The 12,001-nt window shown below is 40.8% G+C and overlaps 1 protein-coding gene across 1 annotated transcript in view; it reads right to left on the bottom strand.

The window, feature by feature from the left end:
- Nucleotides 1–313: 313 nt before the first annotated feature.
- Nucleotides 314–12,001, bottom strand: part of Tpd52l1 (TPD52 like 1) — a 105,488-nt gene continuing 93,800 nt past the window's right edge. Inside the window, exons 5-8 of the mRNA XM_036168840.1 lie at nucleotides 10,991–11,005; nucleotides 9,194–9,232; nucleotides 6,338–6,398; nucleotides 314–965 (exon numbers count right to left, since the gene is read on the bottom strand). Of these exons, the coding sequence (XP_036024733.1) occupies nucleotides 837–965; nucleotides 6,338–6,398; nucleotides 9,194–9,232; nucleotides 10,991–11,005 (244 nt within the window). The 3' untranslated portion in view covers nucleotides 314–836. The remainder of the gene's footprint in view (nucleotides 966–6,337; nucleotides 6,399–9,193; nucleotides 9,233–10,990; nucleotides 11,006–12,001) is intronic.

Genomic DNA, 12,001 nt, shown 5'->3' with positions numbered 1-12,001 from the left:
CAAAATTGGTAAACTTAGAATTTTACTGAATGCATTAAATGCTGCGATCAGTGTGCTAGAAACTTTGGGATATTAGTAGATTAGTTTTCTTGGACATTTTTCAATGCAACTTGAATTCTCTGTTCTTAGATTATAAGACTGTGACAACTGTTGTTCATCCGCAACGGAAGGTGGTGGCTGAAAATATTTATTTATGGTACTAGGCAATGCTATCTCTGATACAGTTCAGAAGTTGATTTAAAATTGCCCCTATAGAATCATTGCTACCAACTTTAAGTCCTCAGTAGCCCTGGCAAACAAAAGAAATCAAAGATCCAGTCATCATTAAAATGGATTATTTTAATGACTTAAATAAATGTACATAATTGATGTAGATGAGAGAGATCACAAGCAGTGTGGTGAAGTTTATAGTCACTTGGCTTACTGCTAGAGACAGTCTCAAAGAGTGCCTGTACCTATTGATCTTCAAACTAACAGCCCATCACTCAGCCCTCCAAGGCATGCACATTGTTATGGAGACCAAGCAAAAACAAAAGCTAATAATTGTAGCTGCATGTTTGGGAAATATACATTGAGTTACACAGATAAGAATTATGACCAATTATGAACTTGCTCCAGCTGGCCATTTTAAAAGATGACACTTGGGAATACTGCAGCGTGATGGCCCAGGGATCCATCATCAACACAAGTGCAAATGGAAATCATTTTATTAAACTTTTGGGAGAGGCCGTGTAAATAACAATATCAAAACTTGGTTTCCCAATGGGATTTTGGTCTTCATATCAGGAGATGAACGAGCAGATCCGCTGCCAGCAAGCAGCCTAGGCTGGCTGGATCTAGCACTGCAGCTCCTCATCCATGGTCTGCCGGGGGCCTCCTGAAGCATTCTGGGAGCTGGCATGCGCTGTGGAGTTCAGGACCTCGGTGAAGCTGCCTCCACTGTGGTTTGTTCCGCCTACTTTCGTCTGAAATGGGCAGGTGGATAAAAATCTCGTTAGCTTTTCATTGTCATTTTTGTGACATTTGTTTTTATAAGAATGCCAAAAGTTTAACTACTTTTGAGTTTAGAAATAACTCTTTTTTTCCCTCAGAGGCACATGAAGTCAGAGAAGTCTGTTTCCTTTGTGTTCCAGAATGTCATTCATTTTGGTTCTAGGATAAGATTCCAAATTTTAGTTCTATACAAGTTTAGCACTCTTCCCTTCTCTCTACTACGTGTAGGATTCTAAACTGTAGGAATATAATCCGATCTGCAGGTGTGCAACATCTGTCTCTACTCATCTAGAGAACTGACTCAAACTAAATGCAATTGGACCTTAAATTAATTCTTCCAGTTTTAACAAATATATAAGCATCCTTATGTGACTTACACTTGGATTTTCTATTTGAGACATAACTAGTGGCCAATCCTAATTTCTGAAAACGTCTCTCTTTTTTTACGCCTATGTTTGCATCTTCATGTGGTTGTAGATACAAGTTTGTGTGCAGATGTGCATGTACATACGTGTGCATGCATGTGGAGGTCACAGGATAACCTTAGATGTGTGCCCCCCCCCCCTTTCAGACAGAGGCTTTGGCCTGGAACTCTCTAAGTAGGCCAGGATGGAGAGATTTACCCATCTCCACCTTCCCAGAATTAGGAATACAAGTGCGTATCACTATGCATGCATTTTTAACAGGGTTTTTTTTTTTAACTTGAACTCTGGTCATAGTGACTGCAAGACAAGAAGCACTATACCTACTGGGTTCTCTCTCCAGCCTACCCTGCCTCCATTGTTTTTGGGGCTGGGTTTTTGTTGCTTTGTTTTGCCTGCCTGAGCACTAGGAATTTCCTATCTTTCCAGGCAAGTAGGAAAATCCCTGAGAATACTTTATAATGGGTCTCTTTTGTGTCCTTGTTTATTTATTGACTCAGTAGGAACAAAGAGTCAACCTACATTTTAAATACATGCTTACGTATTTTGAATGATTGTTCATTAGACGCTCTTCAAATCCACGTTTTAGATTCGCAAATATTTAATGCAAGTCTGAACACTCAGACTGACTTTTCCTTCACCATCCACAATGTATAAAAACACCAAGGAAAAGGATGGTAGAGACTAGATAATGCTCTTGCTATGGCTGGACTAATGTCTGCACCCACTGTCACCAAAGTATAGAGACATGCGCACAGCATGGGGCAATGGCCATGCTGCCTGCCCTTTAAAAACCTAACTGGACAGAGCTAGAGAGATGGCTCAGTGGTTAGGAGCCTTTGCTGCTCTTGCACAGGAGCCAGGTTCGGATCCCCGCACCTCCACGGCAGTTTGCAACCCTCAGTAACTTCGTTCCCAGGGATCTGAAGCCCTCTTCTAACCAACATGAGCACCAGGCATATTTGTGGTTCACAGATACACACACAGGCAAAACACTCACACATGAAAAAGAAAATAAATCTAAGGAATTTACAAAAACTTCACCGGGATTTAAAAGTTCATTCATTAAAAACTCTTTAACTATCCTAAAAATCCTTTTGCCTTTTAAATTCAGCTATTAAATTGACTTTTGTACACTACTTTAGGTCAGATATTTATCTAATTATTTATTTCTACAGTGTTTAGATCAGAAATAAATATATTTATTTATTTATTTATTTCCCCCGGAGTCTTCCTATGTACCTCCAGACTGGCCTATAACTCTACATAGGCCAAGCTGACCTTGAACTTCTAATCCCCTGCTTTAGTTGGTATTACCGGCATATGCTACCATGCCTAACCAGGAGAGCAATTGCTGTAAAAGGCCAAAGAGTCACTATTTCATACTTCAGAACCAAATCATCTTGAGCACTAATACTTAAAGGAGCTATTTGTAGAGAGCAGCCACCAATAGTGCTACTAAGTGTACGAGCGTGGGACGAGTAGGTATGGACACTGGAATTTGAATTTCACGTCATTTAAATGTCATACATTGCAAAATATTATTTTGATTTTTTTTCCAAACAAGTAAATATGCAAAACCATTTTTAACTTATATATAATCTGAAAATAGGTGACCAGCTGCCTCAAAGGCTTTAGTTTATGGACCTCTACACAAAAGCATCAAGCCCCAAACCTGTGATCTTAGCACTGGGAAGAGGTGGGCAGGCAGTAATGTGTGCTTCCACTGTGCCATTTCCTCAAAGAAACAAGAAAGATTGTTTTAATGGAATCTACTATGTGAAGAGTTCCAGTGCCTTTGGGGTTTTAAAATTTTGAATCCTCATATTCAGTCCCCACACTCGGGAGGCAGAGGTAAGACCAGCCTGGTCTACACAGTGAGTTCCAGGACAGCCAGAGCTGCATAGTGAGACCCTATCTTGAAAAACAAAAGCAAAACAAAACAAACAAAAATTCTAGTTTTCTTCTAGCTTCTGTTAAAGACTAGAAATCACACAGTATTATGTCAGGTGAACTCTAATTCCTGATGTTTTCTCTTAGACTTTCCTTTATCTAAGTTTTTTGTTTGTTTGTTTGTTTTCTCAAATCAAAATAGTAAGATATAGAAGTGCTTTTTATAAAATCAATTTGGCAACCAAATGGGGTGCAGAGATTTCTTAACCATGTGTGTTTAGTGGCTACACACTGCAGTGCTTTGGGCAGCGGACTGTAATTCTTGGCTTATGCAAAGACACAAACAATAAACCTGTTTTGCACCTTTCTCTCCACAATATTTTTACATCTAAGAACTTATCACTTTGTCCCTGGAATTATAATCATTCTTTGCAGGCAATTTCATTTGAACTACACAGTCAGGCTCCTACTCTCTCTAGGAAAACACAAATCATCAAAAAGCATCACATAACCAATCCATCTTCAGGTTTTGAAGGTTTGATTCAGGCTGTAATGTGGTCACTGGAGAACAGGTGTACTAGAACTACAGTCCACGTGACATGGAGGGGGCACTGGCAGGATGTTGGTGTTTAAGACGAATCAGAACATGGTTAAAGACACAACATGTGCTTTCGTAGGTGCTGGCTCTGCATCTGCCTGTCTGTTTTGGATGGAATAGCAAGAATGCTGGTTAGCTGTACAGGTTAACGGTAGACAAGGTATCCTCCAGGAAGACATTGCCAGCATGATGTCAGAACTAAATTCTCTGTGAATATGATGAACTGGAAAGTTTCCCATGGACTAGCCCACTGTTGATCAAGCTGAATATAAAAGGAGAAAAACTGGCTGGGACCAGTGGCCTATGGCACGTGGCAGATTGCTTGAGGGGGTGGCGTCACTTTACAGCAGGACATTTTTTTTACATAGGCCATAGTCATGACCCCAAGTCCCTGTCAGCGGCTTGAAAACCAAGCTTATAGTGGAGCTTGTGCCTGGAAATGAAACACTGAGATATCCATTCTTCCTTACTGAGCTAGTCCCTCAAGAGAAAACAGCCTCAAAGCCTTTAAGTGGAGGCTGAGAGAGAAACTGAGGAGATTTACAACCCCAAAGCAGTAAGCTACAGAAAGGAGACTATAATATATCTGTTATTTAGTCTGAGCAGCAAGGAGTAAATGAGAAGTTTCTGTTGACGAAGTGAGAGGCTTCATGCAACACCTGATGATAAGCTGTTCTCCATTGCCTGGGTGGGCCGAGTGGATTAGGCTTTGCCTGTGAGATTAGCAGGTATGTGGGATGGGAGTCTTGTTCAAGCAATGGCCAGGTGCACGGAGCACAGATTCAGCCTTCCGGAGGTCTCAACAAAGCACAGCATCTGGTGGGCTGCAGGATCATGTGCCTGTCTGAAGGAGGAGATTAGCTGTATGCCTTCTGTCTCCATGAGGAGAAATGTAAGAGGCTGTAATTGTGACTCCACCACTTACTTGGGAACCAAGCACTTACCCATTTCCTAAAAGCAAATGAGAATAGGTTGTCCTTTAGTCATCTCTGGCTTCTTCCTATCTCCTTCTTCTAAAGGAACCTAAAAATGTACAACTCCTCCTACAACAGAACTCCTCTAACAAGAAACAAACCTGTACTGGTGGTGAGCTGATGTGAGGCTGGAATCCAAATGTTGAGAAACCAACTTGGGATTTCTGAGCCTTTTATTTTGATACAAGATGTTCTAGTGAGAGATACATGCACAACACAGTGTGTTGCTTTTTTTTTTTTTTTTTTAATGCCCCACTTCCCAGGACAGTTTAATGGCTCCTACTAATCCTTACACATCCAGAGAGAAAGACAGATAGACAGACAGAGACAGAGACAGAGACAGAGACAGGGGTGGGGGGAGTTGGCAAGCACTAGACAACACTGAGGAGTGAAGAAGCCATGAAGGCATAGTAAACACTGAATGGCAATTTTATTCTGGAACCTTCAAAACCTGATCACAGGCTGTAAAAATAGACCTTGTGAAAGACCCTGCTTTGAAGAAGATCCTTCAGGTCCAAATTGGAAGCACCTGGGGCCTGTTTAGGACTAACGTACAGCCTGGCACATACTACCAGGTAGCACATGTGAGACTGACATGGTGAGGGTCTGGAGGCAGCTAAATTATTACCATTTTGATCTATTGATCTCAGTAATAGTAAGTACAGGAATGGACTGCATACATGATAGTAACTATACCAAAAGGTAAGGACAGTATTATTTATGTTGCATCTTCCAAAAGGTTCTCTTAATGACTGATTTTCAATGAATTTTCCTGTTCTATATTTATGCATTTAAAATCAAGATTAGTTTTGCTTTTGATATTTCTATCCCTTTCTGTAGACTAACATCTGTGGTCAAATAATTAATTAAACTTTAATACCTACCATGGAATGGGCATAAATTCAGTGATACCCAGGGATCAAATGCATTACTAGAAAACAATGCATTCTGTGGCATTGCTTAATTTCCCCCACCGTGATAGCCATACTGTATTGTGGTCAGTATACAGACTTTGTAAGTAAATCTGGCAGGCTGCTGGTAGTAGACAGCATTATGACGCATGGCAACCAATTTGATTTTGCTAATTGTTGTCCAAATCAGAAGATCTGTGAACTATTGTAGAAATGTCATTCATTTTCTATATATAATCCTCTCATATATACCTTTTTGGAGGGATACTGTTATGAAATTAAATGGTGAATGAAAACTCAAGTCACTTTCCTGAACAATTTATCCCTGAGTAGTTTATAATCAGCACTAAGGATGCAGGAATACTCTTCACTGCTGATTTTACCCGGAGGTCTCTATGGGAGGAAAAGGCCTGTCTTTATGCATGTCTTCCTTCTCAGCTACACAGAATGGCGATGGCCCTCCCTTCCCTTCAACACTAACAGTAGTAATGACTAAGCTGGCCTCATGAAATGGACCCAGTCACACACAGTTCGCTTCATCTGTACCTTGAGGCTTGTGACAGTTGTCTCAACCCTCTCCTCAAATGATTTGAAAGTAGGAGAATTCCTAAAATAAAAAGAGAGAGGTCAGCTCCAAAGACCTTGTGTCTTAGCAACCATGTTTGCTTTTCAGTCCTTGTTTGGAAATATCTCTTCTGCACCAGAGCTGGCTGTCAGCGTGCCACCCAGACCAACTATGCTTTATTTAAAATGTATTCCATTTCTGCTCAGGTAGGTCCAGAAACAGAGTATTTCTAAGTAAAAATGGTCAGCACATGGCAATGGTCCAGCTACAACAATTCCATAGTCCAGAAGTCATTTTCACTGAGTCAAGGGACTGATAGCTAATTTTACATTTGTTAATTGTTTTCCACCACAACTTTCCCTTCTTAACTCAGGCTTTTGTTTGGTTGTGTATTATTTGTTTGTGGTGGAAGATCTGTTTAAAGATCATGCCTGAGTTTTCCTACTTGGAAATTCAACGTTATTTATTTCAGTAAATTTGAGACAAGACAGACATGAAATAGCTCGAGAAAAAAAAAAAAAAAAAAAAAAGATGTTCCTGATTTTTCTCTTTCGGTGCCTTAAAAAATAATGATGTTGACAAATTCCAGGGAGTGGTGTTTCTGAAAGCTGATGTTCTCATTATTTTACACTGGCTACCCCATCAGCTCTTAAACTGTTCCTTTGTTAGCTGTATGTCTTGGTTTTCCACCCTCTAAGGAGATGGAGCCTTCTTAACTCATTGGCATTTTATTAATGACTCAAACTTTGTGGTGTATTATCTGTCTACCAACCTGTGGCTTTCAGTCATTTGGTGTTTTCTTTGTTGGATTTGACAACAGTTGATATCACCACATTACAAGTGATATCACTAAATCCACTTAAAGAAATATAAGCTAAACTGGAAGATGTATCTTAAATTTCACATGTTGCATTTCAGTAACAATTGCCATTATATTTAAGTCAAATACTTCAATTAAATTTTATCATCGTTAATAAACTACTTGCTCTTTCTTGAGTACAAAGGACTATAAAGTAAGAGGAATGGCCAACAGAATCTTCATAAGGGAGTGTGGCTATAATATGTGGGTTTGGTTATATGGTGTGGGATGAGCCATGGCTCTAAGCAACTAATGTATAAAATGGATTCTCCAGGCCTCTGGCTTTGTTGAGGATTGCTCCTGACACTTTGGCAGTCCCTATGGCTAGAACTATCCCTCTATTCACACTGCAGGGCATAGCTTTATACCTTGTACATGATTCAACCATTAGTCAAGTCCCTCTGAGTAATCCTTCATAATAACCTCTTTCATGGTGAAGTTACATTTGTATGACTCAAAATTATACACTGTGGCACTTCATTTCTCTTCAGGCTTTATTTGGCTGAGCCTGCCCACATGACATCCATAGTTATGCAGGCCTCCAGTGGGTAGACAGGTAGGATGGGTGGTTTGTGGATATATATTAGATTAGTAAACTAATTTCCTTTCAAAGGTAACCAGGAATTTGATGAGATTGTCTTTGACCTACAGACCACAAGATGGATTCCTGGTTCATGTTTTGTCCAAACCTTCTTTGGACACCCAGATTGAAACTTGGTCAGTGAAGGAGCTAAAAGCCTTGGGTTGCCCTACTCAGTCTGGGTGTCTTATGGGTGCTGGTAACAATTCATTCTGAAGACAAACGAAGCAATCTTATTTCTACCAAATACTTAGAAAACCAAACACTGTGGTTAAATTTCCCAACCCAACTAATTGAGCACATATCCCCAGTGTAGACGAGACTTCATCAGACAGAAAAGAATAAACATTCCTCTAATTAAATTACACTAGAATGCAAGCTGGAGAACTGTTTAATCAAATTTAATTACATCATGTACAACTACAATTTTTTGGTACTGCCGATGACCTTAGGAAGAATTTGGGTCCCGTGGTCTCATACTATTTAAAGTAACTGAGTTCCCTCTGCAATTACTCTGAATCATAATGTATACCAGGAAGCAGAGGAGAGCCATAGTTTTGACTGAAGTGTGGAAAGGTCCCAGAGGTTCCATGTGCTCCTTATTTTACACCAACAGCAGCCCAGGCTGCTGGAGCACCCCCAGGAGCACCATGGGAAAAGCAGCAAATGTGGTATCAGCCTGTTAGTTTCAACACAGAGCAACTGATATCAAGGAAATGGCTTTACTGTGGCTGGAACATTGATCTTTGGCAGAAGGGCACCACACACGGCCCGCCTCTTCTCATTCCCATTATGAACATCTGTGCCTCCAAACTATTACCACTAGTGACCTTTTCATCATACTGCGTCACTAAGCCAAGCAACCTTGAACTTGGATGTTGTTATCACCAGTAATCCATCCCGGATTGTAATGGTCTGACATTGTTAAACTTTCAGCAGACAACTCATCTCAAAATCTTAATGATGTCTTTCTCTTTTTTTTTTTTTTTTTTTCTCCCATCTCTTTTTTTTCCCCCTCCTAGGTTTGCATTTAATTATGCAAAGGTGTTAAGAATGGTCCAGGTCTCATGTTAGTGCTTCAAATGTGTGACTTTGTTTTGGCCTCATAGATCCATGCAAGGCAGCTCTTACAACGTCCAGTAAAGAAATGGAGATTGCAATAGGTGAAGTTCTTGTCTCTGATCTTAGGAAGGGTTGGACTTAAGGTCGTGTGTCTGTCAAAAACCCAAGTCCATAGCAAGTGGCCACCTTCCCTCCTCAAGACTGTCATGAGGCATAGTGTGGCACTTCCGCTAATTCCTTTCACATCAAGTGATACGAGAAAGGAACTCACACGTAAAAATAAATGCTTCGTATACATTGTGCATTAGTATGATGTGAATATTTTATACACATTACCTCATGGCTGGCATACTTATGGAATGGCGAATGGAGTACCTTCAGGAGAAAGCATATTAAAGGGAGGGGGGAAGAAGACAGCACAGTTTAGGTTTGTGAAAAAACTCAGGGTTGACAGTTCTAAAACAGCAATTTCAAATAGCCGATGATGTATTTCCTGCCCACCCAACCGAGATAGTATTTGTTTTCCTTGGGCATATGTGACCACAATCAGCTTCCGAGGGCATAAGGAAGAATAGACAAGCCATGGCCAAGGCCCCTGCTCCTTCCCAGGGCCTTTGCAGGAAATCTACAAGGCATGGTGTCCCCCAGCCCAACCCTGGTCTCCACTTCCTTCTCACACTGGGGAAGAGCGAGAGCCGCCCCCAGGAAGGAGAATGACCAGGCAGGTAGATGCTAATATTCCATTGTACAGAAACTGTCCAGAGGAAGTGAAGGAAGGGCATCCTAGGAAGCACATGCTAGGCTAACACTGTTCATCCACACACACACCAGCCGGAGATGTCTACATCCATTCTGAACTAGCAGCTGAGAACAAGTGGTACAAATATAAACATGCCTGAGAATTTTAGGAGATGGATGCTCTTAATCCTGGAGTAGCTGACTGGTCATCTCCCTTCTCATTGCCTGGTATTGGCTATTGAGTTTCTCCCAGAACTGGGGTGAGGCAGTTTGGAGGAAGCAAGCCATTGTCCTGGGTGAGGGCTTGCTCTCCTGCCACATTTTAAACATAGATCCTGCCTGTGCCTCTCCCTAGAACAGTGGTTCTCAACCTGTGGGTCGAGACCCCCTGGGCTGGAGCAACCCTTTTCTTAGAGCTCGCCTAAGGCCATTGGAAAACACAGGTACTTACATTACGACTCATAACAGTAACAAAATTACAGTTATGAAGTAGCAACAAAAATAATTTTATGGTTTGGGGGTAAGGGGGTCACCACAACATGAGGAACTGCATTTAAAGGAAGCAACATTAGGCAGGTTGAGAACCACTGCTCTAGAAGCTAACAGGTTTGGGACCTGTCACACGTCCCGGAAACTATCAACTAAAGCCTTCAGGATGAGCAGCCTCCTACTAAAATGTTGGAAAGACAAAGTCATTCAGGCAGTAGCTGTTGCCTCCCAAAGACTATACATAGAAATTGCATTTAAAACACATCACTACAGGAAATCCAGTATTGCCAAGCTGTTCATCTCTTAAATACAATCTGGGGTAGGGGTGGATTAAGTTCATACTGAGATTCCAGAAAGAAAGGCTTAAGTTGAAGTCCTTAGGCTGGAAGCCACTAACTTCCTAACATTAAGTATTTTCCAGTGACTTCCCCCCTACAACTTCAAAAAATGGAAATTGAAGTTCAGATGTCAGTGCCTCAAAATTAAGGAAATTCAGAGAAAAGTGATAGGGAGGAACTAGTTCTCTGTTTCCTGTTTTGCAAGTCTTATTTAAAAAACAAACAAAACACCATCTCAATTTCCACTTTTTTTAAAGACCTCTTTGAATTCTAAGGACCCTGTTGGTGTAGGAGGAAATTTTTTTCTGACAGAGGAGATTTAGTTCTAAGAGACTGCTTAGCAAATGACACTGGTGTGAAAGATTCACAAGAGAGATGGATGTGTGTTTAAATGAACTGATTAATTAGTCACTGTGCAACTGGCATCTTGCTTGTTATGCGCATGCTCTGGAAAATGGGCTTGTTTTTCTGGCTGGGACACAGGGTGAAGGGAGCTGAGAGCCGCGGGTAGAAATCAGGGAATGGCATGGGAGGAGGCTACCTCAGAGACTCAAGGGCTTGTGCTTACCCAATGGAGTGAGACCTGCAGCCAGGCAGCATGGGAGAGAAAATCAGGGCTGAGTTAGCACAGAATGCACAGACATGACCAATTTTGCGACTTTTGTTCCCTTGCAAGAGCGCAAAAGAATGGTTTAAGTAACTCCATGCACTGTCCTTTCGAGTACACAGTCTGCCTTCCCTGCGCTAGCTGAGGGGGCAATGTTCCAGGACCCCCATGGGTATGGAAAACCCAGGATGCTTAAGTCCTTGCATAGAATGCCTTAGTGTTTGTGTGTAGCTTCTATGCTTATTACTTGGATGCCTAACACAGGGTAAAAGTTATAAAGCATTTGTTATGCCTTGTTACTTAGAGAGTCTTAGCACAAAAGTCTGTACATGTTCAATAAAGGCGAGTTAAAAACTTATTCTCAACCCGTGGGATCTACAGGTGCAGAAAGGACACCCGATAGCACCGATTTCTAAACATGTCTTGAATGGTTTTGTCCGCCACTCTGTTAAAATTTTGCTTCTGGTTGCTTTTCCCACAGCGATATATTGATGGCAAGCAAGTCTCCATTATATGCTTCCTCTGAAAATTTCGTCCCCAGTGCATCACTGTCTGAATAAATTCACTGGGAAATTCTGAGAGGATGCCAATTTGTTACTATTTGTTTCCACCTCCTCAGAGTTCACTTCATGGGATGTGGCTTTATACCCAGGTGAGTTAAGCAGTACTATAACGCTATTTGCAGATGGAGAGAAAGACTGGACATGGTCATAAATTTTGTGCTGGAACACACAGAAGAATTATATAGTATAAGGCAATAACACACTTTAAACCAATGGAAAGTTTAAGGTAAAATACCTGTGCTAAAATTTTAACATGTCCTGCTATCATTTTATAAATTGCCACATTAGTTTGAACAAAATGACAAAATGTAAAAAAAAAAAAAAAAAAAAAAAAAAAAAAAAAAACACCTCATTTGAGTGTATTAACCTGGAGGAATTTTTAAATAACATATACATATTACTTGTTTTA

This window comes from Onychomys torridus, chromosome 19 (assembly GCF_903995425.1).
Source record: "Onychomys torridus chromosome 19, mOncTor1.1, whole genome shotgun sequence".
Classification (NCBI taxonomy): Eukaryota; Metazoa; Chordata; class Mammalia; order Rodentia; family Cricetidae; genus Onychomys; species Onychomys torridus.
This window is presented reverse-complemented; position numbering and strand designations above follow the sequence as displayed.